This window comes from Takifugu rubripes, chromosome 22 (assembly GCF_901000725.2).
Source record: "Takifugu rubripes chromosome 22, fTakRub1.2, whole genome shotgun sequence".
NCBI lineage: Eukaryota > Metazoa > Chordata > Actinopteri > Tetraodontiformes > Tetraodontidae > Takifugu > Takifugu rubripes.
In genome coordinates, this window is record NC_042306.1 from 14,217,650 (window position 1) to 14,245,120 (window position 27,471).

The 27,471-nt window shown below is 48.3% G+C and overlaps 1 protein-coding gene across 4 annotated transcripts in view; it reads left to right on the forward strand.

The window, feature by feature from the left end:
* Positions 1 to 14,214: 14,214 nt before the first annotated feature.
* The window catches only part of LOC101063165 (contactin-associated protein-like 4), a 40,608-nt gene continuing 27,351 nt past the window's right edge, over positions 14,215 to 27,471 (forward strand). For 3 of the 4 annotated variants that reach the window (XM_029831444.1, XM_029831442.1, XM_029831443.1), the window contains exons 1-2: positions 14,215 to 14,370; positions 25,354 to 25,464. In XM_029831444.1, coding sequence (XP_029687304.1) covers positions 14,295 to 14,370; positions 25,354 to 25,464 — 187 coding nt within the window. In that variant the 5' untranslated portion in view covers positions 14,215 to 14,294. Of the gene's footprint in view, positions 14,371 to 25,353; positions 25,465 to 26,278; positions 26,572 to 27,471 lie in introns of those variants that run through there. The other variant, XM_029831445.1, reaches the window with a different exon arrangement.

Consider the following 27,471-nt stretch of genomic DNA (forward strand, 5'->3'; position numbering starts at 1 on the left):
AACCACTTTGGTACTCACTAATGTTATTGGTCTCACTGGTCTCACTGGTGTTACAGGTCTCACTGTTGTTACTGGTCTCACTGGTGTTACTGGTCTCACTGGTGTTACTGGTCTCACTGGTGTTACTGGTCTCACTGGTGTTACAGGTCTCACTGTTGTTACTGGTCTCACTGGTGTTACAGGTCTCACTGTTGTTACAGGTCTCACTGGTGTTACAGGTCTCACTGGTGTTACAGGTCTCACTGTTGTTACTGGTCTCACTGGTGTTACTGGTCTCACTGTTGTTACTGGTCTCACTGGTGTTACAGGTCTCACTGTTGTTACAGGTCTCACTGGTGTTACTGGTCTCACTGGTGTTACTGGTCTCACTGTTGTTACTGGTCTCACTGGTGTTACTGGTCTCACTAGTGTTACTGGTGTTACTGGTCTCACTAATGTTACTGGTCTCACTGGTGTTACTGGTCTGGTTATAGTGGGGCAGTTAGACTTCCTGTCCTGGCTATAGTGGGACAGAGGGGCTAACTGGACTGGGTTTAATGGAAAACACGGGCTAATTGGACTGGTTCTATTGGAGCAGAAGGGTAACTGGGCTGTGGCGTATTTAATTGACATTTTGATCTGACGTCGTCTGGCCGCGTTAGCGAGTTAATGAGATCTGCGGTGAAAGGCCGACGTGCTGCTCCTCGGAGACGCTGTGACATTTCTGTTGGAGATGATCGATAAGTGAGCCGACCTCAGAACAGTCTGGTCCAAACAGAACTTTAACTTCAGGAGACGCCTCAGGATGAAGTCTGGCCGAGCAAGCGGCTAACGGGCCAGATTAGCTTCACCTCTCTGGATTTGTTGCTGCTCCTCGCTAACTTTATCCCCTCGCTACATCAAAGCCAAACGTTTCCCTTTAGTTTGGTGGTTTCCTTAACGCTGCTGAGCGGGGAAATCTTGTAGATCCCTTTGGATCCGGGGGCTTCCAGTTCCGCAGGGAAACGGCATCTTCACATCCGTGTGGCCCGTCCGGTCACTCCGAACAGGCTGCCGACAGCTTCTGTCCATCGCTTTGATATCTGGGAGCGTTTCCATCATGGCCGCCGTCTCCAGGGCAACCATCCCCCGTCTTTCATCCGTCCTAGAGGTGTTTTGCTGGAGGAGTCGTGCTGGCAGATGTTCGGATGCAGAAGTTTCCACCACTAATCCGGCCGTGGCGAAGTGATGCTACGGCCTTTTTTCCCACTCCACGGGTTCAAACGCGGTCGGCGCTCCGGAGCCGCTTGTTGCTCCTGTCGGCGGCTGATAAACCTCCGGAGGAAGCTGCTCTCGGCTGGATCCAGTCAGACGGCCCCAGCAGGTACCAGAACAGCAGCTCGTCCTCTTTGTGACGGCAGCAGACAGACGGACGTTGGCGCCTCAGGAGCGTCGTATCCATCAATGGGACGGATGATGGGGGGGGGGGGTGGTTCCTGAACCTGTGGTGAAGCAGGTCTGTGTTGGACCCCTGGGAAACCACCCAGGCGCTGAGTGCTGCCCCCTCGTGGATGAAGGCGGTATTGCGCCACCATATTCGGTGCATTTTTCCTTGAAACGTCGCCTTCTGCAGCAGGTTAATCCTCGGGGAGCCGCGGCTCCAGGCTCCGGAGACGGAAGCATTTCCAGGACCTGCTGTTTGCCCGGAGGAAGCCACAGGCTCAGCGTTCACCGCCAGCAGGCGCCGTTGTGGTCACATGACCCATGTTTCCCAGAGTCTGAAGCGCTCTTTGTGGTTTGATGCCAGTAATGTAAAAATGGACGTTGTGTTGGTTCCCTCCCAGTTCGCAAAAACATGGAGCTCATCATCACCATCACCTTCATCACCATCATCACCATCATCACCATCATCACCATCATCACCATCACCTTCATCACCATGATCACCATCACCATCTTCATCATCACCATCATCCTCCAGGATCCAGGAGTCTCTCCAGGTTCTGTTTTCAGGTCTCACAGCATTATTGTTCTGATCCTGACCCGCTGACCTTCCCTTTTATTACTCGACCTGGGGGGGAACTCTGATCAGACCGGCTGGCCAAAATGCTGCATTCCATTCTGTCACCATGGTAACTGTTTTCTGTTCATGTTTCTTTGACAAGAACACAGGAGGTCAATGTGGGCGGAGCTTGTTAGCTTGCTTGTGCTGTCCAACCTGCGGTTCGTGGCCCCTCTGAGGTCCATGCAGATGTTGGAAGTGGTTCCAGACCCGAACATCAGCATCAGATGTTCTAAGCTAGGTCACGCAAACATGCAATTTAAGGCTAGCGTCTCTGGTCTGTCCTAGCCTGGATTCTGTGGCTGGTTATGTAAATGTAGAAATATTTACATGATCCAGATTTCAAACGTCTACAAAAGATCTAAACACGGTGAAGAAGAACAGAGAGAAGACGAGTGGACAGAAGAAGTCCCCAGTTCTCTAATTATAGAAGGAATTAGCATTTCTACTCCTCTGGGTGCTGATTAACATCATCGTTAAGATCAAAAGATCACTTAACGCAACATCAGTGTTGTAATTTAAAGAAAACAAGGTCAGACAGAGTTGGGGGCATTCCAGACACACTTTTGTAAACTGCAGAAGGTTTCGTAACAGGACGAGCTTGGCTTTAGCTCAATGTAGCTGTTGCGTCGAAGATACTCGTGGTTCCACTCGGAGAATCGCTTCTGACCTCTCCACAACTCCATAATCCGGTTTCCTCTGGTCCCTCTGTCTAATTTCATAAACCCGCCAGCAGACCTGGCTTTGGATCGCCAGTGCACCTGGATCAGTTTGAATTTTAATCTTCCAGCAGACGTCATTGCATCTGTAATTGTCCCCGTTTCTTCGGGGGTCGGCTTTGCCGTTTGACTGCTAATGACCGCAGAGGTTCCACAGAGGCCACGACGCAGGTTGCAGAGAAGAAGATGGTGTTCTGATGCATTTGTGTCCCCCTCAGATCAAAGAAACATCAAAGAATTGCGATAGTTGAGTGGAGGATGAAGCTAAATCAGACCGGAAATAGAGGTTCTCAAAGTTTGTTCAGGCGGTTTTTCAGAGCGTTTGGAGGAAACTCGGGTGACCTGGGAGGTGAATTACTGTGGGTGCCCGGAGCTGTTCTGGTCCACGAGGTTCCTCCCTTGAAGTTTCATTAAGAGTGGAGGCAGCCGCTCATGACAGGAACCTGAAACTGGTCCGGAACATTAGAGCAGAGGTCAGGTGTCATTAGCATCCCGGTTAACGAGCATATACCAACAATTGGGATGTTGCATACCGGTCAGAATCTTGTGGAAAAGGAGGAGGGGCTTATGATCGTCGCCCGCCACATATTAGCGCCCAGAACTGTTCCGCCTGCTGTACTGATGGAAAAGAGCATCCCTGTCTGTTCTAGCGTGCAATGAGATGTCTCCTAGCAAGCAAATCTTTAAACTCATTAGCTTTAATGCTAAGAAGGTTCACATCGATAGCACAGTTGGGATTTGTACCTTGCAGCTTTCACAAGCTGCAGAAATTCACCTCTCAGACGTTGTAAATTACCAGTCTGAGCATGTGAGCAGCTAAAGTAGCCACAAATTAGATAATTGTGTGTTAGCAAAGGCTCAGCGAGGACTTTGATGAGAATCGAGTTAGTATTGTTAATTTGTTCAGGTGGAAGAATCTGGTTCGCTGGGTTTTTATCTCCCTTATTGATATTCCGGACGAGGCGCTAGCGGCGCAACAAATGGGTGATAATTACTGAGCCGAGAGCGTCCCGCTCACACGGCCATGTGACTGTGGCCAGTCCAGTTCCACTGATGGGATTACTGGCCAGCCCTTAATGGTCCTCATCCCAGTGAGTGGTGATTTTTTTAAAATTCTGTGTGGATGCGGAGCAGCTGGAGAACTTTTATCAGTCTGGATCGTTTCCACTCAGAGACATGAGCAAAAACAATGGATAATTGTTCTCGTTAAATAACATTAGCACAGTTGGCTAAGGAAGGCTAATACTGTTGCTGCGGCAACATGACAGTCGGGAGGAATAAAACTATGCAAAAACAAAAGATTTGGACTTCTGGAGTGTGTGAAATACACATATCAAGGTTACCGTACGGACTTCAAAGGGCAACGCTAACAACATAAAATTAGCTAGCTAGTTGTTATTTTACACGGGTAAACGCAGGTGTTGTCATCTTGTGAAAATTATTCTACAAACTTGTGTCGGAACACGTTGACGTTTGAGACCTGACGGCTAAATGAAACCTTAATTACTGTAAATGGAGGTCCATTCAATCATGCTAACGATCCCGCAGGAGCTGAGCTCCCCGCAGCGGCGTCTTTCATTCTGTGTTTATCGTGACCGTTCCAGTTGTGCGGCGTTTCCTTTCCTCTCCGTCTGGATCCAGACAATCATTCCTCTCATTGGGACGGAGGAAATTCGCTCGTTAGCCGAGACGGAACCTAAATTAGTTCCAGCTGTGAACAAACGACCTGCTGACTCACGTTCTGATGAGGAAGAGCAACATTCCTATTAAACGAGCTTGATCGTTAGCACCTCACTTGGGGGGAGATCCCTGCTAATGCCGGACGGAAGGTCAAATGTTTGGAGATTCAACGGCCGCAGCCCCCTGCGGACGGTCCGAGCTCGCCGGCGTTGCCGTTTGATTGGCTGACCTTCGTAAGGTGTTAATTCTGTCTGGTCATTAGTGTCAGCGGAGAATGAAGCTGACCTTTGGGAGGGCGGCGGGCATGACAAGAGCGTCTGGGAGAACGTTAGCCGCTACGCATGCAACAGGAAGTGGACGCTCTGATGAGAAACCCTCATTTTCCCACTGTTTCCATCGTGGAATTGAGTTTGTCGGCGTGTTTCTCCTTCTGCCTGTAATGGCTGTTTCCAGAGGACTCATTTCACAGGTAGACGGGCGGGAAGATGAAGGGGGGGCAATTAGTGGAGTTCCTGATCAGGATGGTGCCGTTCCTGAGCAGATTCCTGAGGAAACAGACCTTCAGCTCATTTTCCACTCAGAACTTTGGATTCTTTTCTCTGAGGTTTGGTTGTTTTTTTCTGTCAGGTGTGTGAGTGGTGGGGGGGGGGGAAGGTCGGCGTGTTTCCAGACTGTGAGATGAGTCTCAGCGGGACACCTCAGACTGTTTCCTCTCGGCCTGCTGTCGCTCTGCTCTGGGGGGTTTTCACCAGCACAACTTCCTACACTGACAGTCGCTGCACTTTCAAACCAATTACAAAACCAATCAGCGGTGTCAGCACACCCCCTCATGAGGAAAAGCCAATTAAAATGTTTTCCCAGGAAGCAAAATTAGTCTCCGCTTTAAATTAAAATCTGAGCCATAAAGCGAGAAGCTCGTTCGAATCATAAATAATGCAGATCAACTCCAAAACATCCCAGAATTCACTGTTTGATTACCTCGCCTCTGTCCGCCGCTACTTGAATTAGCAAACCCGCGCGTTCCTGCGATGCTACACGAGAGCGTCCGAGCTGCTTTATGAGCGCTAATTGAATTCCATTGGGTTGGACAATTTAATTTTGCATTTGTTCATCCAAACATCAATTAATACGGCTCCCCGGTACCACCGGGCTCTAATTTACTGTGGCTCTAAGTGATGACTTCGGCTCCTCACCATTAGTTTTTTCCCGCAAATTAGCAATTCTATTAAGCGACGGTGCTACAGCCACAAAACTGATTAAAAAAAACAACTCATAAAATATATAATAAAATCTCTTAATTGAAAGTCCGAATTGTCTCTGTAACAGTCGTTTCTGTTGTCAAGGAAACGACCTTCTCGGACACAAACGATCTTGATGTGGTAAGAGGCAGAGCCTGGTATCAAGGAAGAAACAAACAAAATTAGCTAAAAAAAGATCTTTTAGGGGCACGTGTTGATGCCGCGAGGCTGGTCCGGGCCAGAGCCACAGAACCAATCAGAGGACGGATGAATGTAAAGCGTCTCTGGGATTAACGAGTCTCCCTCTGGACTCCACTTTCAGATATTCTCAGACGAGTTTCCCGACATGAAACGAGCGCCGCGGCTTCACGGTTTCCTCCTCCTGGAAACTCTGAAAGTTTTCTCCTGAAAAGTTTTTCACCTCCTTCCGGTTCGATGATCCGCTCGTGACCCAGGAAACATGAACTTTTCCCAAAATCCTGGAAGGAACAAAGGTTAATTTCCAAAACACCTACAAATGTTTCTATGTCCCTCATTTTTATGTTTTCAGCCCAGGTGTGAGTCAACATTGTCACCATGGCGACAGGGTTGCTACTTATCTCCGATAATCCGCCATTCCTCGCTGTAATTTCAGTCATTTGAACCAGTTTAGTTCCAGGCGAGAGCAGCTGTCAGTCACGGCTGATTAGTCAGAGATCCCGGGGTCGGCGGGAGGCTCCTGCCGGACGGTTCGGACGCTAATGTCACGCTTCACCACTCCATCGTTGCTGGATACAAACCTGCAACATTCCATCCGTTGAGCTGCTGTTTAAAGCAACTTTTTCCACCTCAGGATCCATTTAAGAAAATCTGGAACCGTGAAAATACTTCTGATAATGCATCAGATTGTGTTTTCATTCATTAGCTCCTGCTAGCGACATCAGTGTCATCAGGAGGAAACGAAAGTAGCCTCACCATCGTATTTCTTTACGTTAGCAGAGTTTCCTAAAACCAGTGAGATTTGCCGAGAATTGAAGATTAAACTGGGTGAAGGAAGACATTAGCCCCTCGGTGAAGGTTTGTAACTAAAATGTTGCCAGACTGATGCAGCTAACGCTAACGCCGTGGGTCAATTTTAACCATTTTTAACTGATGGAGACGCTCGATGCACAAAAGACACAAAACTCTAAAGGGTCCTGAGACTATTTGAATAATTAGCTTTTCCGTCATCCTCCTGCTTTTTGCAGTTGAAACGTCACCAAAGAGCATAAAATTTGTATTTCTTAGTCCTGCTCAAGCGTCACCTTCTCCTCCGTCTCTGCCTTGCGCCCCCTCCCCACGCGGGCGTAATTACCGCCGTATATTTCAGCTTCTTTCTATTAACCTCACTCCATTTCTCTCTCACGCTTCAACACTCCCACGTTTTGCGGCGCGTCTCTGGTTCTCTGTGGAGGAGAGAACATAATCATGGCCCTTCAGTCTCGGGGAAGACCTGGGAAGAGGGTTTCAGCGCCCCACCCGCGATAAGAGGACGTTTCAAAAGGCGCAACACTTCCCGCGCTCCAGGTGAGGGAAACAAACGCACCCTCGTCACCGCCACGTCCCGCCATCGATTAAACGCCTTAAAATGGCGTTAAAACAGATGTTAGCCGCTAACATAACCACAGGAATTTCTTTTAACGTGTTTTGGGAGTTTAGTTACGTCACGGTGAAACGGATCGTCAAACAAAAAAGAAACCAGTTCACAGAGATGCTGGTTGGATAAACTGCTGTTATCGAAGCTAACTTTGCTAATGCTCGCTTGTCTTTGATACATTTACAGTGAAAGTTCAGGCAGACGTAACTTTAAGGAATATTTGTCATTTTTTTCCCTGTGAAATTATGTGTTGTTACAGATTTTTATCACTCGAATGTTTTTTTCCCTTGTCATCAACATTAGCGTCTGAGAACTCGCCCGTCTTTAGCGCTGCTGTCAGTCGCTCTTCAAACAGCGGGATCGCCGCCACAAGCGACTTTTATTCTCTAATTAGCATTTTGTCATCACAACAAAAGTCATGGCAGCGCCGCCGGCTGGCTTCATTTACGTTGGAAACACAGTAAAACAGCAGGAAGATGTTCCAGCGAGCTAATTTATGATGGGATGGGATGGAAACGTGAACATGAACTCCACCGCTGACCCCACAAATGTTCATCTGTGGGACTTTTTAAGGTTAATTTAATAATTTCTGATTTATGTGTGAAGATGGGGGCTGCGGCGACAGCAGGGATGTTGCCGTTGGTAACCGAATAAAGGCTCTCATTGGCTTTTGCACCCCAGAATAAATGTTGTGGACATTTTCACGGCTGCAGGTATGAAACCGGAGGAGAAGCAACAGTTTTAGCTGGAAAAGTAGCAGCTGATTCCTGTAAGTGGCCCCGGAGCCGCCGCGGCAGGCGCCCCCGCGGTCATCCAGCTGGTTTGAACAAGGCGAGCACATCATTATTTCCCCGCTCCCCCTCCTCTTCTCTCCCTCCTTTTTAAGTGTCTTCACAACGAGGGAGCCGCCAGCAAGAAGCAGGAATTTGGTAAGAAATTAAGCTGCATAACAATGAGTCCCCCAAACACACACTGCATGCAGTCATACATCATCCATCCATCCATCCATCCATCCATCCATCACACGTCCATCCATCATCCATCCATCCATCCACCCATCATCCACCCATCCATCCACTCATCCGTCCATCCATCCATCCACCCACTCATCCATCCATCCATCCACTCATCCATCATCCATCCACCCATCATCCATCCATCCACCCATCCATCATCCACCCATCATCCATCCATCACCTGTCCATCCATCCATCCATCCACTCATCCATCCATCCATCCATCCACCCACTCATCCATCCATCCATCCATCCACTCATCATCCATCCATACATCTATCCACTCATCCATCTTCTCACTGATTTACTTCCTCTGTGTGTCCAGTTACAGCGGAAGATTAAAACTCTCAGATTTCCGTGTTTAATTAATTAAATTTGGGAACGTCTTGATGAATCTCGTCTCCACAATGCCCTTAATGAAGAAGCCGGAATGAAAATGCTATTTTGGGCTTAAATTAAAGCCACCTTCTCTCCCTTTGATGAGGCTGTGTGGAACCGTGATGGTTCCAGTTACCTTCAGGCAGGAGAGAAGAACCCGCCGGGCTTCCTGTTCACATTTTGTGTTGATGCTAAATATAAAGCAGCCGATGTGTTGAAGCTCAGTTTACCTGGTCGATCTGTTAGCCACAGAGATATTCCTGGATTATTGACTCAATAATGATGCTAACGTAGCAGCTAATCGCTGCCAAATAACCTGTAGACAGCGTCTGCCCCAGAGCCGTAGCAGAGCCTTGAGAGCTGGATGATTCCTGGAAGAGACGAGATTTCCCTACTGGCACCTTCCAGGATTTCGTTTGTTTTTTTCCAAAACATGGGGAATGAACCCGTCAGGATGAGGGAACACTGTTGTCTGGAATCATTGTTTCAGGATGAAGCCACTCAGACTTTTGTCCTCAGTCTCTGCTGCCACAAATCCAGGATTAATCACCCTTTTTGGGTAGAAACCTCCATGAAGCTCCGAACCTTCAACCATCTGACAGGATGGTTGAAGGTTCAGAGCGGGCCGAGCCGTGTTTATACTTACACGATGATCCTTTCATTAGGATTAAACAATTCAGAGATGTGTGGAACCTTCACTTCCTTCCTCCCAGGATCTTTTGGGGATCATTAGCGGCAACGTTTTTCCTTTTTTTCCTCTGCTTTTTTCCAGTGATTAATTTGTTAAGTTCATTAGATCCAGACAGAGGAGGTAATTACAGCCGTTAAAGTTCACATCAGCCGGCTGCTTTTACCCTGAATCCCTGATTAATCTGTCATATTCTGTGATTAGATCTGCGCAGCTCCCGCCCTGACCGGGTCATCTTTCAGTGCACATCTGAGGTCAACAAGGAAAACTGACCCCGGTGTTGATTTGAACTCCTCCACTGTGTTCCTAGCCTTTAGCTTTAATGTCATGTGACCAGTTTAAATTCCCAGGGGTTTTTCCTCTTCACATCCTGTGATCCTGCTGCTCTAGAGCGTCAAACCAACATCCTGCTGCCGAATCGGTTTGGTTGCGATGTCGAGCTCTGCCTGCCTCCTCTGGCCTCCCTGATGAAGCTCAGCGCTGTTCGGCCTCTGTCTACCCACAATGCACCACACCAGCAGAGAGCTTTGAGAAAAGTTGAGGGAAAATTTCTGTGTTGGCCTCCCACAGCCTTGTCTCCACTGGGCTCTTGGTAAAGCTCCGTCCTGTTTGATTTGGGGGGCTGCTGGCGGGACCACAGGGCCACTAAAGGCCTTCAGCTGTCACAATGAATGTAGAGCAGCGACGAGCATTTTGCTCCATCTGCTCCTCCGAAAAACAGCAGCCTGGAAGGAGGAAAACTGGAACCAGTGGCTCCAGTTTATAAGAAATGAAGACGCATTGCGGTATTTAGCCTAGCAAAGAAGAACATTTATGGCCTTAAATGTGCCTTTAATGGTGACATTAAAATAAACAAATAAATGCAAAAAATTCGTACTGCAGTTCCTAACAAGCATCACTGAACTGAAGTTCTCCAAAGTGACTTGGTTTAGTCAGACATTTTGTTCTGTCAAACTGCCGATAGACCGTCTTTGGACAACACGCACAACGTTTAATTGCACCATCCAAAAGGAGGAAAAATATGTGTCCAGCGTGACGCTGCTCCAGACAGCAGACAGGGCATTTAAATTCCAGACTGTCCCGGCGACACTGGACGCAGGTGAGTCCAAGGGCTTTGGGAGCTCTGGAATTGTTGTTTACTTCATCTTTTTCCAGAACCTCATCTTTTTCCAGATCCATCTACAGAAGCATTTTTTCTTCTGCTTCTTTGAGAGATTGTGTTTTAGATTTCACTGAACATCATCTGAAATCTTCTGGAAGAGGAACAAAGGCGAAAGCATCTCACCTGAAGTTGGAGGATTGCTTCAGAGAGCCTCTGGAGCTCCTCTTTGGTCTTCTCCTCCTCCTCTTCCCTCAACCGTTGGCTCTCCTGCTCCAGCTCTTCCCTCATCTGGACCCATTTTTGAGCTGTGCTCTCCCACCGCTGATGAACATCAGCCAGCATCTTGTTAAACTTCTCTTCTTTAGCCAACAGCTGCTGCTTCATCAACTCCTCTTTTTCCAAGATCTTCTCATTATATTTTTGTTTCTCTTCATCAAGCAGTTTCTTGAACTTATCTTCTTGAAAAAAGAGCTGCTGCCTCAATGCCTCTTTCTCTTCATTAAATCTTTGCTTCTCTTTCTCCAGCTTCCTCTCAAATTCCTCCTGGATCACAAGGAGCTTCTGGTTCAGGCCTTCCTCCTGCTCCATCAGCTCTCTCCTGTGTCGCTCCTCTATCTCCTGCTGCTGACTGTGGAAGGTTTCCTCCAGAGAAGCACATTTGAGGTTGCTCTCCTTCAGAGCAGCTTGTGTGCTGTTCAGCTGGGTCAGGGTCTCCACATGGGCCACAGTCCTCAGCTGTCGCCTCTTCACTGCCCTGCTGAGCTGCTCCTCCTTCTCTGCCAGGGCTTCTCTAAGGTGCTGGACCTCTTCCCTCCAAGTATACATTGATGCTTCTTGCTCTGCCTTCAGCTGCTGGGTTCCTCTCTGTGCCATTGATGCGTCTGCTGGTCACCAGTGTGGGACAAGAGTGTTGAGCTCCTCAGGCATGTGCTGAAAGAGGTAGAGCTGATGTGTTTGATCTCCCACTTCTGATTTCTCCTTTAATCTTTCAGGTCATGACACCAAAGCCATAAAGGAGATCAAAGACAAACCAAAGACACACACTTATCTAAAGTAACTGTGGTAATCATGGTAACTGCATGCAATGTCCATGTAGATCTTCTTTAAGAGCAAAAGTGAAGCAGAAATCAAATCTGTGTTGCTTAAACCAAGATTGTAATTTTCTGGACTCATTTTAATGCTCTGTTTCATTAAAATACAAATGCTAAAAATACAGAGGGTACATGTTCTTCATATTTTAGTGATAGGTGAAAATCAGGTGCTAAATGCTGCATCAGAGGTGGTTTATTATGATTCTAGCTCTTCTGGATTGACGCTTTCTTCACCTTGGTTTTCTGGACACTTTTCCTAGTAATAAAATACCAGAAAGCCAACATGGAGTTCAGGTCCCGAAACGACAACTGGCACATGAATTACTGTGAAGGGCTTCTGACTGAAGACTCGATTCAAGTTGAATGTTCTCCCTCCTGCTATGTTGCAAACATTCAAGCGTCACTCATCTTTAACAGAAATGCTTTCTTTAGATAAATAAAGCTGGTTTCTGTTCTACAACCCTTGGCTTCACTCAAACACACGCATCTTCATTCAGATGTTTTCCTTGTTGCTTCCTGGCCCATCCTGCTAAGCTTCCCTCTCAATTCTCTGTTCCTGAACATTGCTCTGTTTGAGATTCTGGGTGGATCGAGTCTCAGATTCCCACTGCTTCTTCCTCTCTGCGTGTTTCTGCATCTGAAGCCAGATCAGCTGTGAACATCTCAGCGGGAGGGGCATCCTGGGGCAGCTGATGCTCATGTGGAGCAAATGTGCCTGCATGATTTCTCATTTCTGCAGGATTCTGGATTCAGTATTGTCTCTCCCTCCATGCTGTCTTTACTCTCAACAGGTTTTGCCACCTGTTTCTGCTGCTGTTGATCCTCTCGGTAGGTTTCCCATCAGACACTTCATGCTGTCTCTCTACTTTTTGTTTTTAAGAGCATCTTCTTGGCAGAAATCCCCTCTCATTAAGGCCCACTCAGCCATAAACACTGACAAGTGAAGGGAAACACACCTTCCATCATCATCATCATCGTCATCATCATCATCATTTCAGATGGTTCCAATAATACAGCAGTATCATCTGCATCTCCAAGCCAAACCATAAATCATCTAATAAATGGGTAGCAAATATTACATTTACATATCAGAAACATGATATGGCTTCTAGGGATGATAACGTATCTCCAAAAATGGTCAAGGAATGTTTGAAGAACAAGACCAGTTCATGCTTCTCCAGATCTCAGTGTCAGCTGACCTTTTGTGAGATGTTCCTGATGACCCATCTTCTTAATCTGCTGTTTATCTATAATTGGGGTGCAGGCCTGCTGGAGAGGCAGGAAGACCCCCTGGATAGGTAGCTCACACAGTTTCCACTCATCTTTGGCTGTTTTTAGACAGGGAGGAACCTGTAGAAAACAACCTGCATTTCTAGTGGATGTTTAGGAGAGCAGTTGATGAAGCTACATCTTCATCCCCAGGTGAGCGTCTGTGCTACAGAAACTGGTTATTAATCATTCACTCAGCGCAGCTCTGAAACTACAATGATAATTAAACGTTGCATTATGCTTCCCTTTTTCAGGATTATAATTAACAGATTAATTATTATCGGGGGGTGGTAGCCCAGTCTTTTGAGGACTGGGTGGGAAAGTCGAAGGGTTTTTTTTGTTGAAGACCCGGATCGGACAAAAACATGGAAGGTAATCTGGTAGGGGAAGGTGCCAGAACACCTTCAGAGCGATGCTGAGGTACCCTTGAGCAAGATACTGAACCCACAACTCATCCAGGGGTGACTCCTACCTTCACCCTGGAGGATAGGCTCCAGGACCCTCCCCATAAGCCTTAAAAGGGTAAAACGGCAAGTTTTATTTTTAGTTTAGTTTCAGCTCATTATTCCCAAGTAGCCAGTGGTTTACAGCAACTGTGAAATAGCTCAAGAGGTGAAGACAAACAACTCAAATGATAAAACGCTGTTTCCACCAGAAAACACATATATATTCACACATTTCTTGTCCAATGATTCTTTCCTTAGCATTCTGCAATTGTTCATGTATGGCTGCGATTCAAATCACGAGAAATAAAACCATGAAAAACTGGTTTGCTTCAAAATTATTACAATCAAAATTGTAGACTGGCATCTTTTATTTGTCCAAGGTATGTTTTCTGTGTCAACTGGACTGTTTTTCTTCTCTTGAAGACGTTTCGCCTTCTATCCAGAAGCCTTCTTCAGTTCAGTTTCACTGGCTGGAGCTCAGCGTTTAACAAATATTGCAGAAAATGCGAATACTCCCGAAAAGTACTTTAAAATTGCAGTACATGAGTAAATTACACGAATTAGCTATATTTTCTGCCACTTAATTCCTGGTTATACGACTAATCCGGACGTGATTGGACAAACGTCTCCTATAGTGACCAGTATTCGCTTCGAAGAAGTTAGCAAACTAGCAAATCTAGCCGATCTGCGAGGATATTGTAAGAAGCGTATAAACATTTGTCGTACAGAGACCAAGACGCATTTAACGTTCACAGACATAGACTAAATTGTGTGAATATTCCATTCAATTATCCGCAAATATTAGCGCTTGCTAGTAAATTTGACATCGCCGAGGACGCAAAGGATGATGGGAAATTGGCGGGTTCGCCGAAGTTGGAGGCGTCACCCCCCCCCCCCCCCCCCCCCCCCTTCCCCCCCTCCCAGCCTCGCTCCAGCCAGGGTGGGACAGACCTCTCTCGGAGCTGGAGAAGAGAGGTTGTCTTCCCGCCTCTCTCCTCCGGCAGACCCCGGCGCTCTCCCTGCTGCATCACCATGGTTCTATGGACTAAAACAGCCGCTGGGATTATCCTTACGGCCGCCCTGCTTCTCTCCAGGACAACCTCGGAAGGTAAGCGGAGCTTTTCAGCATTTTCACTTTTTCGTCCTCCCGGAGGAGGCGGCGTGAGTCCCGGCTGCGCAGACCCGGAGAGGGTCGCGGTTACCGGGGCGGTCTGTACGACACAGAACCCCCGTTTCTGTCGTTTTTCTGGCACTATTCTGAAAGTTTGGCTTTCTGTCTCGTTAAAATTGGCTAATCGCTGCTCGGTGAATGAATATTTAAGGACATCAAAGTTTTCTGTCAGCCAAAAATCCGAGTTGAGGTTGTTAATTGTGTAGAATCAATATTTAATTCGAATCATCGTCCGGGAAACTTTATTTTCGACTCCTGCATTTGTGAAAGGTTTTAGGCACCAAAGTGGCCTCTGTGTTTTGCTGTGAAGCCGCTATAAAAAGCTGAAACGTGAAATGAGGTTATTTCTCTCCTGCTGGAGCAGAGAACATCTTCAGGATCAGCCTGGGATCAGCTGATACTGGGAGCGGAGCAGGTAGGAGAGGTTGTGCTTCCCAGTCCTCCCCTGACACCGCAGCTTCCAGGTCTGCAAAGGCGGGATTGGGCTGATGGTGGTGCCCCAGGGTGGAGGAGAAGCCTCTCCGTCCTGGGTGGAGGAGAAGCCTCTCCGTCCTGGGTGGAGGAGAAGCCTCTCCGTCCTGGGTGGAGGAGAAGCCTCTCCGTCCTGGGTGGAGGCAGGGTTTGGAGAAGTCTTCATTTAATCCCTCATTCTTCCTTCGTCTTACCTGTTCCACGTTGGAGCCTCAGCTCTCCCTCCTTCCGTCTCCTCCTCCCGACGCTCCCATCTGTCGTGTGTTTAGATGTCACTGTTGCCGCAGCACAAACTGGATACCCGCGCTCCGTTTCAAGGCGTGCACGTTTCAAGGCGTGCACGTTTAAACCCAAAGGTCCGGGAATATCCAGCCGTCTCTGAGAACCTCAGCTGCTCTCGTCGTTGGGCTTCTCCGAGACGCACTTTTTCTTTAAAATCTGAATTTCTGATTCTCTTCCCTCTCAGATTTTCTCAGGCTGGGTTTTGCAGGAGCTTTGTTGTAGCGTTGCAGTGGCTTCGAGGGCAGGTGGAAGCCAAAGAGAGACTTTTTCTGCAATTAGTCAACAAAAGCAAAGGTAATCGTGCTGGAAAGACTCAGGATTGCCAAAGAAAACCACGCAATTGGCATTTGGACCGCAACGTGCGCACAAAGCATTGAACTGTGCTGTGCTCTTTCAGTCTTTTGTTTGGACTATTATTTGGTGGTTTGGCGTCCTTTGTCCCCGCTGCTGTTTTGTCTCCTGTTCGGTGCCTTTTTGCCTGTCCTTTAACACGTGGAAACGTCGATTTTCCTGTGACCGGTGTGAGAAGTTTTTTTCTCGTGCGGCGCCACCGACGGCGAGAGAAGCTGCGATGATAAGTGGGGGGACCTGAAGTGAGCACCTCGCTCGGTCGCTCGCCACCACTCCGTGCGAGGGCTCCAGGAAGGTGCCCCCAGTCTCGTGTTGCTGCACTTTAGTTCCGTTGTGTCTTTCTCTGTCCTGGAATCCACCTTCTTCTCTCCCATCAGGCCCAGCAGCGCGTCCATCATGCACGCTTCATAAACCACAGCTCCTTAATAAGCGAAGACTGCAGACTGGAGGGATCCCAGCTGCTGGTGTCAGTAAGAGCCCCCCCCCCCACCCCCCAGCCTGGTTGACTGTTCATTACAGAGGTCAGAATAAATGACAACAGTTGAAATACATAAACCGTGTGCACAGATGGCGCTCTGATGACTTGTTAGCCTGAGAGTCCCTGATGGCGATGGTGCCTAAAACAGTCCCCAACAGACTCATTTCAATGTTTTACCCTCCGACATTCGGCAAAGTCAGAGTGCTGGATGACTCTGACGTCGCCTTTGCTCCGGCGCCACCTACTGGACGGGCAGGTATGAAGGCAGTAGTGTGTGGTTCAGCTTCAGCTACCGTCACACCACGTGATGACTGTGCTATCATTATGGGATGGGTGTCCTCCTGGTGGTTCATCCTGAGCTGTACGTGAGAGGCAGAACCAGAGGATCTGTTTCTTTTGGGCCGCTGCTGCTTTAATCAGGCTCTCGGAAGGTTTTGTTGACCTGTGGCTTGTTGAGTTGTGATTTATTTCGGTTCCTCTGAGCACCGCGGTGCTTGGACTTCACGTCTGTGTTCATTGCACGACTTAATTAGCTTGATTGGCTTTATTGTTGGTTGTGCTTTTTAAGAGCCTGTTTCTCAGTTTGGGAAATTGCAGTTGTCAGGTTGTTGTTGTTGTGGTTTACACGCATTCATCTGAAGGGAAAGTTGTTAAACTAAGAACATTCAGAAATGTGCATTTTGCAGCTGTGCAGATCCACCAAGATCCATCGCCTCCGTAGCCGTACAGCCACCACCAGTGGGCGCTACCACCCAGCTACTGCTGACGCTTGACTTTCTTTAGGATTGAAAGATGCAAATGTAAAATGTTACTTGCTCGTAGGTTGAGAAAAGCTTCATCCGGGTGTCCGAAACGATCCGAAGCCACCGATGTGTTCCATCAACTACACATTTGCACATAGTTTTGCTACAGTTGCCCCACAGACACACACTGTACGTCACACTCCACCAAGAGGCCTACTGGCACAGTCTCCTGTTCCCTCCTTTTACTGCACGTTCATTTATATTTAATGTGTAGTTCAAAAACACACACGCGCACCTCCTCGTATTTGTATCTCTGTGAGGACTTTCATATACACATTGTATTACCCACCCCAACCCTAATCACCCCTAACTAACCCCCTGATCCTGACTGTGATCTAAACCCAATTATAACCTCAAACCCATGTCTTAACCTTCAAACACACACACACACACACACACACACACACACACACACACACACACACACACAGAGAACTCTCCGAGGTGCTGAAATGACTCCTGCCCACGTTCTTTCACTGAACACTATTGTGGCAAAATATAGGCCGAATAATCTGATTGTTCCAAACCAAATAAGCCACAATGGGCTCAAACTGACAGACTTATCCTCCATCGATGCCCACGTGCACGTTTGCTCTCGTAGTTGTGAGCTGGCAGGTCCCCGGGGACTGCAGGTTCTGGGCTGGTCCATGAATGCCTCCAGACATGAATGCACACACAAATACGTGTGCATTGATCAGAATCATTCAGTACTGCTGTCACGTATTACACAAGGGTTCAATAAAAGTGTTGGGATTAAGTTACAACGGGAGAAACAGGTCACAGATGTGTAGAAAGATAAATATGGCTAAAAATATCACTTAAATTGAGAGTGGGAATACTGTAGTTTGAGATGTGAGCTCAGTGTTTCTGCCTGTGATGGTGGTAATTTAACAAATATGAGATGGATGAGAGATCCAAATGGCAGCATTAGATGATGGATTTGTAGCATTTCTGGGTTTGGAATAAATGCATCCATATCCAAACATTAGCTTAAATGAGCCAACAGCTTCTCTCTGAAATCTGTTAAATGAGTCTGCCAAATGTCCGTCTGGAGAAAAGCTCAGTTTTCAGGACAATCAATCGTCTCTGCTGGCAACAGGACACCTTTTGTCCTCAGTTGTTGTGGAAACTGTCTGTAGGTCTTAGAGGTCCAGCTGTTCCCTTATAATCTCACAGAATCGTCCTTATGTTGGATTAAACAGGCGCCCAAACACCTCTAAAGCCTCTTATCCTCCCATCTCGCTGTCAGGAAACCTTAAAATGTCCTTAAATAACAAGTAAAATGGTCAACAATGGACAACAATTCATCAATTTTGTGCTTTTCCCACATTGAGCGTTTGACAATCTAGAAGCTTTTAGCTACACTTACAGCAGATCCACAGCGTTTGAATAAGAGTCATCGCACACTCAATTATTCATCCCTACTGCCTTTCCAGCCATTATCTTCACGTATATTTTCCCTGGGTCTCATCAGTCCTCTCAGAGGTATTTATCCTTCACTCGGAGCTGATTTAGAGCCACTGGAGAGCCAGTTGTAATCACGAACTAATGACAGATAATCTCAAGAATGCTAAGTGACTTAAATTCTGCCTAATGACAGATAACACCATTACTCTCCTGCTGCGTCTGCGTGCGCTGATATGCTGATTTTCAGATATTTAATGCCCGCTCACTTTACTCCACTTAGTCACGGGCTTCACTGCAAGTGTAAAACTTTGTCTTTAAACTAACTTTAAAAAGTCGGAGAGGCTTGACGGGAGACTGGTGGTGGGGGGGCGGTGGAGGTGAAATTGGTTCATATTCTGCCCCGTTGTTCTGTGATTAAACTGTATGAGGCCTGACATGATGGACAGGTAATGGGATTTCCTCTGCCTTGAACTTACCGACCAGTGACCTCACTAATTAGGCTGTAAAACACACGTGGCGTTCAAGAAGGTTTGATTATTCAGGGGCTGCAGGCGGTGCAAGGATTCAGAATGAGTGCCATTAAATTATTGAGATGCTGGGGGCTGAATGGTGAATTCAGAGTGGTTTTAGTCTCCCAGTGAAGGATTCTGGGGGCTTGAAGGCAGGGCAGGTTATTTAAGGTGTGGGTGCTCCAGGGTGATGTTAAGAGTTTGGGATTAAGCCCTCTGGAACCAGCAGAAGAAGCAGATCTCCTGTCAGCGTTGACAGATGCGTTCAAGATGAGTTCAGTGTCATCGTGAACATATGGAGACATTTCCAGCAAACCTCTGCCAGAAATACCTGCGGGCTAACTCGCGCTCGCGTTCCACCTTTGGTTTTATCCACCGGGAAGCGGGAGCTGGTGTCCGTCCATGTGAGACCTGCTGGACGGCCCTCGAAGGCCACCCCTGGAACAAATCTGACCCCCTCCAAATGGGGCCATTTGTCAAATCCAGCTGTTGTCATTGAAGATGACGCGTTGCCGTTTCAAAAATTGGCTTTTATGCGCTGAGGTGGTGACCCGCGGTCGCTTTGACGGCGGACTCTTGCGGCCCGTCTTAGTTACGACTGTCGTAATCAGACGCTCTGCTGGCGGCGTCGAACTCATCACCAAGGTCGCCGCGCTTTCCGCTGGCTCCCCACAGAAGGAACATCGCTGCTGCAGCTGCCAAAGCAAGATAATAACATCATTTGTCCCAATAATCCTGAGAATGTTTTTAATTTGGGCGCTCTGACAGTGTGTTTGCAGATCTGGGGGCCTCGGCGACGTTCCGAGACGTCACCCTGGCGTTTTGCTCGCTCTCCGTCAGGGTTTTTTTCCCCCCGAACCGGGCGACCACGGAGCTGCAGAGACTGTTGATGAGAGGCAATCAGCTGGTATTAGAGAGGAGGACAAAGCTGAGTCAGTGAAGAGAGAGGCTGGATTGTAACGCCGCAGGACAGAGCTTAATTAGAGGCAAACACAGTGAGGTGAAGCGGGAGGAAGAGATGGATGGCAGGATTAAAGACGGGAAGAGGAGTGGAAACTATGAGAAAAGCCTCCCGCCTTTATTTAATCCCTCACTGACTCTCCTCTGTACGTGCAGCAGCCTCCGTCTGTTTTCTGGATTCTCCGCCTCACTTCTCCTTGTGATGATATGTCAACGCGGGGGGGGGGGGGGGGCAGAAGGGGCAGACAGGAAGAAGACAGCGGGGATGAAGAGGAGCTGGAGAGCTGAAATTAAAAAGAAAGGAAGGTGAAGAGAGGAGGGATTGGGTTAAAAGGAGGGGAGGAAAACAGAAAAGAAGGATAATGAAAAACTTTGTCCTGCTAATCGTCCCCCCTGTCAGCAGTCCCCCCCACCCCCCCACCCCCCGCAATATTCTCAACAGCCTCCACAATTTCACCCCTGTTGGCTTTTACGGGCTTGCGAGTGCTCAGCCTTCAGGTTTCCAGACCCCCCCAGAGCACCAGCGAGACCGAGCTGGCATAAATATTAATGACCGACTGGAAAAAGGGACGTTTTTACACTTTGGACTGGATGCGCGTGTCTTCCTCTCCGGGACAAGCGGAGACTCAAATCAGCGGAATAATCTGGGGTTTACATGCTTATTTCCTGTAAGCCTGCGACCTTGGCTGTAGGCAGGGGGAAATATTGGCTTTACAATAACAAAGGCCAGTATCGATATCTGAGGAAAAAAGTGAGAGAAACGCATAAAAAATGAGATTTCTGCCCGAGCGGCTTGTGTTTGAAAGGGTTTTAGCCTCAGGCGGGTTTGGACAGTGCTTCATTACAGTTTCCTCACAGTTTCTGTTTAATCCACTCATTAATTGTAATTGGGATTTTAAATGTGGCCATATTTTTGGGCATCTGTTGTCTTCGTGTGGCATCAGGTGTAATCGCACCGGTCTGGGGGACGCGGCAGCGCACGTTTCTCGGGAGATCTTGGTCAGACCACACTGCTGCAGCTCTGCAGCACGCCGCCACACCGACACAAAGGCAGCAGCGCGCCAGCGTGTGAACAGATTTCCAATGCAGCGTTTGTTATTTCCAATATCTGAGGCGGTCGCGGGTCCTCGGGGAGCAGAGAGCAGCTGCTCCGCCTGGCACCTCACATCCTCCCTGGGCCGCGTTACGCACGGATGATAAATTCTAAACCCAGAGAAACCAACAACAAATTGAATTCCTGCAGAGTTTATTATCAACTTGGAGATAAAACTGACCTCGAGCTTTGGCGAAAGATTGAATTAAAGGCAGGCGGAGGACGGATGAGAGTGGCGCCAGCCTGCAGCGGCACCACCTACACCACTCTTTTGCAGGCACCAGCGGTCCCGCCCGGACACGGGGGCTCTCCTTAGTGCGATGAGCACTTTTATTTATCAATGAACCCTCGCGCATTCTTCAGCCAGCTGGTGTTTATGACGTCTTTGCTCTGAATGTGCAGGACCTCGCCTGTTTGCTCCAGTCAGACAGGGATTAAACCTCCTGCAGAGGTTAGACTCCGGGGAGGCAGCAGAAATTAGCATCAGCTGGCGAGAATACAGGACTGGACGTTCACGAGGCCAGCGGCAGCATCCTCTCCCCTCCTGTGGGTGAACCTTTATGTACGTTTTACTTGTCAGCAATTTGCAAAATAGATGACTTACTGTGACTATTTGATCTAACGAGGGGGAGAGGAACCGACTCGCTGTCTGTCTCTATTATACTGCATCCAATTTCTGCCCGCAGTGTCTATAAAATCATCTTTACATACAGTTGCTGCTCGGCCGCTCATTTGCATTAAAATAGCTTGTACCCTAGCGTAAGCTGCTCCCATGGTGCACTGCAGGGTCTCATTTTCGCTCCCCAGTGTACAATACAGCTTCATTTTTCCTAAATACATCTGCAGAGGTTGGTGAGCGATATGTTTGCGCTGTGTATTTTACTTGAACGGCAGAATTAAATTGTATTTTTTTCCCCCCCTACCGTAGTGGCTCCGTGCTCGGCTGCTTCCCATCAAGACACCTTTAGATTAAACCGTTTATCGGCGTGGCTGCCGAAGAAACCGGCGTTCTATTACGCCACGCTTCTCTGCGAAACATCGGCGGGAGGTGAGGCGAGGACCTCCGGGGCCTCGGCGGCGTTTGAAGTCAAACCTGTCGACATGCCTCGCTGCCATTTTGATCGCTTCGTTTGCCTGCTGCCCGCCGAGCGCTGACGTGGGCGGGCGATAAATCTCATTGAGGACGATGGTCGTGCTGAGTTTAACGAGCGCCGTTTGCGTTTGGCTGCGCCGATGTCGCTCCAGTGCACGAGGAGTTGTGGATAAAGGCTGAGGGCCGGAAGGAAATCTGCATCCAGCGGTCAGGCAGAGCGAAGGTGCCGAGCTGCTGGGGTCTGTAGCTGCCACAGGCGCTGGCAGCTTTCATCGTGAGGACAGGAAATTAGTCCGTCACCTGTGGCACCAACAGAACAGGTGTTCTCAGGTGGTACCGCAGACGGACGAGGATGTTTCCTTTCATATGTAAAAGCCTGTCTAGATATTCAGATCTTGGCCGACCAGCTCAATGTGTGACCGGTGCATCCCCATAAATCCCTGAAGCACAAATATGGTCATGCACTCCGTGCTCACGACTACTTCCTGCTTGTTGCTTGAGTAGAATCAACCCTCTTCAGCTCGTGCACAAGCACAGGAAGAAAATAATAGCAGGATGTTGATCTGTTTGGGTTGCTGCCATGGCTTTTAGCAGAACTCTGCGCTGAAGGTCGGCTGGATTATGGAAATGCACATTGACGTTTTCTGCATGAGGATGATTGTTAGCGCTCTGCAGCAAACAAGCGTTGCCGGGGCCTCATTAATCCTGCTTACCGCTGTGTGCTCTGAATGGTTAGATAAGTCAATTCAGCGTGTACCGAGCGGCACCCAAGTCCGGGCTCGGAGAGCTGCGAGAGCAGGACCTTCTGCTCGCTGCTGTTTGTTCAGGTGATGGATGGAGCTCATTGGGATTCAGGGTCTTCGGCTCAGTCGCCAACTCTGTGGGTTACGTCGCTGTTCAACAACCTGAATTAGAGCGGCCGGGTGAGTTGATTAGGAGATATTATCTTTACAGGAATCGGTCCGATGTCATCATAATTGCCTCCTGAGTTTTCCGAAACGTCATTACGTTATTGGGGCTAATGGATAAACCTTTAAACCAGGATGACAGCATCTATGCTGTTATTCTGTGCATAAAACAGCACTAAAGTGGACTCTGACCCTGAGGAGGGGCTCCAGTGGGTCTTCAGGATCCTGCGTCCCCCCCGGGGTCACTGCTGAGACCAGCAGCTTTTCCATATTCAGGTCCAGTCCTCTCTGAACCAGCCGCAGTTGCGCTCGCCTGGTTCCGGTGTCACAAACGTGCTCGTTCAAGTTTCACAGTTGCACTGAAGAAAAGCTGTCAGGGTGTCTCGTCCCCCCCTCCCCGAACAAGGATGCGCTCTCACCGCACATCGTCTTTGTCCCTCTGGGATTAGAGCACACGGCCCACGTTTAACCTTTCCAGGCTCCAGCGTCTCGCGTGCCTTTCACGGCGAGGGCTGCCCTCCACCCGGAGGCACAAGCTGCTGCCAGTCTGGCGCCTGCAGGGATAAAAAGTTTGCCTGCAGGGATAACAACTCTCAAAGATCCTCAGAGACCCAACCTTTTGGTGGTTGCTGAGGATCCACGCCACATTCAGACCAGTGCACATTTGGAAGAAAAAAACCTGGAGGAGAGCTGTATCAAGAGAGGGCAAAGCTGGAGGCGGTGTGATGTCCGCATGCAGCCCAGCTAGGACCAGAGTAATTAGTCATCAAACTTTGCCTTTTTCTTCAGAATATAAACGACTATTTGTCTGGTAAGTTGTGCGTGCCTCAGTGAAAGATTGTGGGGGTGAACATCGTTGATCCGACAGATATGGGCAGCCATTGTGCATCTGTGACCCTGTAGATTAGCTCTTCCTCCTCTTCTTTAGGCTCAGTTTGGGTTCAATAGAGATCCAATTCAGTATTTACAGTCACTCAAACAAAACAGCAGCCCTGATCGAACGTACTGACCTGGAGAAGCAGGAGGGAGGAGCGTGTACAGATGTTAGCGGCTAGCATGATAATGTTCCTCCTCAGGCGCTAACGTGAGCAGGCTGCGCTGGATTCCAGGCAGCTGCCGAGGCTCCCGGCGCTGTAGAGATGTAGCAGTGACGGATTAGCGCTAATGTTCTGTTTTAGGGGTTGTGGGCTGCGATCGGACCGCAGCGTGAATCGTTTTGCGTCTCTGGGGCGGAGAATGTCATTAATAAAGATGTTGCTGATGGAGGCGCGTCGGTCTGACTCCAGAGGACAGCTATGAATATTTATCGGCGTTCAACATTATGATTTGTTGTCTTTGTTCTGTCATTTGTTTCTGATGACGCAGTTTGAGCAGAACCGTTGAGCGCCGGCCTTTTACGGCGGTTTATTTGCAGTCACACCCTGTAAACCATGAAAGTAACATCTTCAAGAAGTGTCTTGAAGGTGCGCCGGTAGCCGTGTGAGGTGCCAGGACACCTTCAGAGCACCGCTGAAGTACCCTTGAGCAAGGTACCGAATCCCTAAATGCTCAGATAAGGCTGGCGACCCATCCAGAGGAGACTCCGGCACCCTCCCGTGACCCCACGAGGGAAAAATAGCAGCCCAGAAAAACATGGGGGTGTTTTTCCTGATGGCGCTCATTCATCTCCATCTGAGTCCAGCCTGGAACGAGCCGGTCAGGAGGCCCTTTATCTCCCCAGCACGACAGGATCCAGCAGGAGGACGCCGTTTGTCCGGTGCCAGAAGAGCAACATTAACTCTGCAGGTCTCTGTAACCAACAGCCAACGCTGCTGAAGTGCTGCTGAGCAACCATTCATTCCTCTGTTTTTGACAACCATTCTGAAGGTGGAGGAACTCTGCGGTTGTGATTTGTGGCATCTTTTCTGTCTTTTTTCCGTCGATGATCTCCTCTCTCATCCATTCAGTCGCTCTGTTTCACTTTAAAGAACTTTTTAATGCTTCTTTCCAGCCACTTGATGATGAACCACATCACAGCGTGTACACATGCTGTCAAAAGAGACGACCCTGTCTCAACCCGCCGCGCCGCCACTGCCATAAAACCCTGAATTTATCTCGGCTTCAGAAGTGATGCTTGGGATTTTTGGGACCTCTAAGTGCTCCATCACGCCGGATAAGTGCTGTAGTTCTGTTTCTCCACCAACAATACACTAACTTACTGTTTTAAGGGTGGTTTTTTTTATTGTTTCGGTGGGTTACGTGCAGAGTTTCTGTGGGTTACGTGTAGAGTTTCTGTGTTATGTATGTAAAACTTTAGTAATTGTCAATGATTTTAATCATTCTGTGCATTGTTAGACGCGCCTCCATGACAGACGATGCTGATGTTGACGTAATTACCATTTTTCTTCATATTTCAGCCCTTCCTCCTGGTCTGTGTAGGTTTTGCCGAGAATCATAACTTTGACCATGATCGACACCGCTGACGCTCGTCTCGGTGCACGCCCGAACGCTAGCGTCTGTGCTGAATGTAAATACGCTGCCGTGGAGACGGGACTGAGGGACTTCCTGCTTTGTGATTGTTAACAGAGGAGTGTGACGGCGCGCTGTTGGCCAACCTACCGCCGTCGTCCTTCAGGAGCTCCTCCCAGCTGTCCAGCAGCCACGCGCCGAGCTTCGCCAGACTCAACAGGAGAGACGGTGAGTGAGGACTTCTTGCTTTGGCCCAGCTTTTATTCTCTGCAGGTTGTGCTGATGCTTTGTGGCAGAAATGTAAATGTGAGGACGGAGGATCTGCTGGAGGCTGACGGGGAACTCTGACAAGATGGTGCTCGTTGTGGAGCTTCTCCAAAGAAGAAGCGCCAGCATCAGAGGAGTGAACAAGCGTGAGGTCTGAGACAGATTTAATCTGAATCAGAATGATTCTCACCACCTGGGAGGCTTCACGGTCCTGGGTTCAAGTCTGAAAAGCCCCCGACTGTTACCTTTTCCCACCAAATTCTGGGAAACAGCTTGCTGTTGTGGGAATGATCAAAAATGCTCACACGTGCTGTGAACAAAAAAAAGACTCTGCATTCTAAGTCTGGGCCATGGAGAACCAGGCATTACACAAAAATGACCTCTGACTGACTTTATTTCCAGAATCCTTAGCTTCCAGGGCATTTCTTTAAATCTGGCCTCCTAGTGTCCCAGTTAAGCACCGATGCTAACAGTTTGCTTGCTTGTTTCCTTCCCTCTCGGTTGGGTTTGATGCCTCTGATGCCTTCTGAGATTGAGAGCTCCTACAACAGTTTAAAACACTTAATCTCCTTTTAAGAACACAAACTGTAGCTGTTCCCAGCTGTTGTGATTCTGTCGGGTCCATCTTCCTCCTCCAGTTACTGAGTTCTGTAGTTAACAAGAACCACCTTGTAGATATAAACAGATTTTACAAGGAGGACCTGCTGTTCAAGACTCTAACGACAGTGATCAGTCTCAGTTTGAGACACTTTTTAAACCCTCCTTTGTACAGCAGGAATGTAAAAATTCTCCACCTGCAAAGAAAGCGTCTGAAAAAGAGAAACCTGCGTCACTTTTCCTGCCCGGCAGCGGCGATGCTGCAGCTTTCCACAGTTCCATCTGCTCGCTGAGGGGATGAATGAATAAGCATCTCATCTCATTTCCATCTCCTGGTGCTGCTGCAACCCCTCCAGTTGTTCTCTGAGGAGCAGCTTTCCGCTCAATTCATTTAAGCGCTAAGTGAGCAGAGACCATCACAGCGTTGGGAGGCCACCTATACGGAAGCTTGAGGAGGTCACTGTGAGACAGGTAACACACAGCTCACGACACCACCACCTGAATCTTGTATCAAGCCACGTAGCTAATATTGCTAACAGGGATTACCGGGCTTAAACTGCGCCGGGCCGCTGGAAGGATCATTGTTAAAGACTCTCCTGGCGGCTGAGCTCCATCCAGCTGTGGGACCAGTTGTCCTCTTCTCTAAATCTATAAAGTTGCAGTTGGGGATTCATGAATTATTAACTGCAGAAGAAAGTGAAGCCTTCATCAGCTTTGGCACCGAAGCGAAATTTGAGCATGTTTCCTTATAGCTGATGTTCCGCCTCAGACTTTGACCCGGTGGATCCCAGTCAAGGCCTAATGTGTCTGAGTCCAACAGCAGCAGTCAATAAAAGGCCCTGATAGCCTATTGATTGGAAATTAATGGCCTTCTCACAGGGACCTTGACTATTTTCAGTCCATGCAAAGGCGTCTCTTATAGTCTTCATTTTAATTTTCTCTCTTTCTATCTTTCTCCACCATCTTTCCTCCCACTTTTAAATTGTCCCTGTCCATCATCCACTCCTCCTCCCCGTCTCTCCGTTGTAATCATTAGCTTCCCTCTTTCATTCTAATTCAGCTCCGTCTTTGTGCCAGTATTAAACTTTAAACATGTTCTGTCTTCATGACACGTTCGGGCTGTCGTTTTGGTGTCGCCGCCGCAATCATGGACCTGAAAATTACATTTCCGGCTCATGATTTTATTGCGAAATAACATTTGAAATGTAAACATGGAAATTTGGGCAGCTTCGGCTTCTGAGTCCAGCTCCTGAGTCCAGCTGGGTGAAAACATGCAGTTTTCCCTCAACGGCTGCCTTTTCCTGTTGTTTCCTGTCAGGTAATGACTCTCATTGTGATGTTATATCATTTATCCTTCTTAAAGCGGCCTCG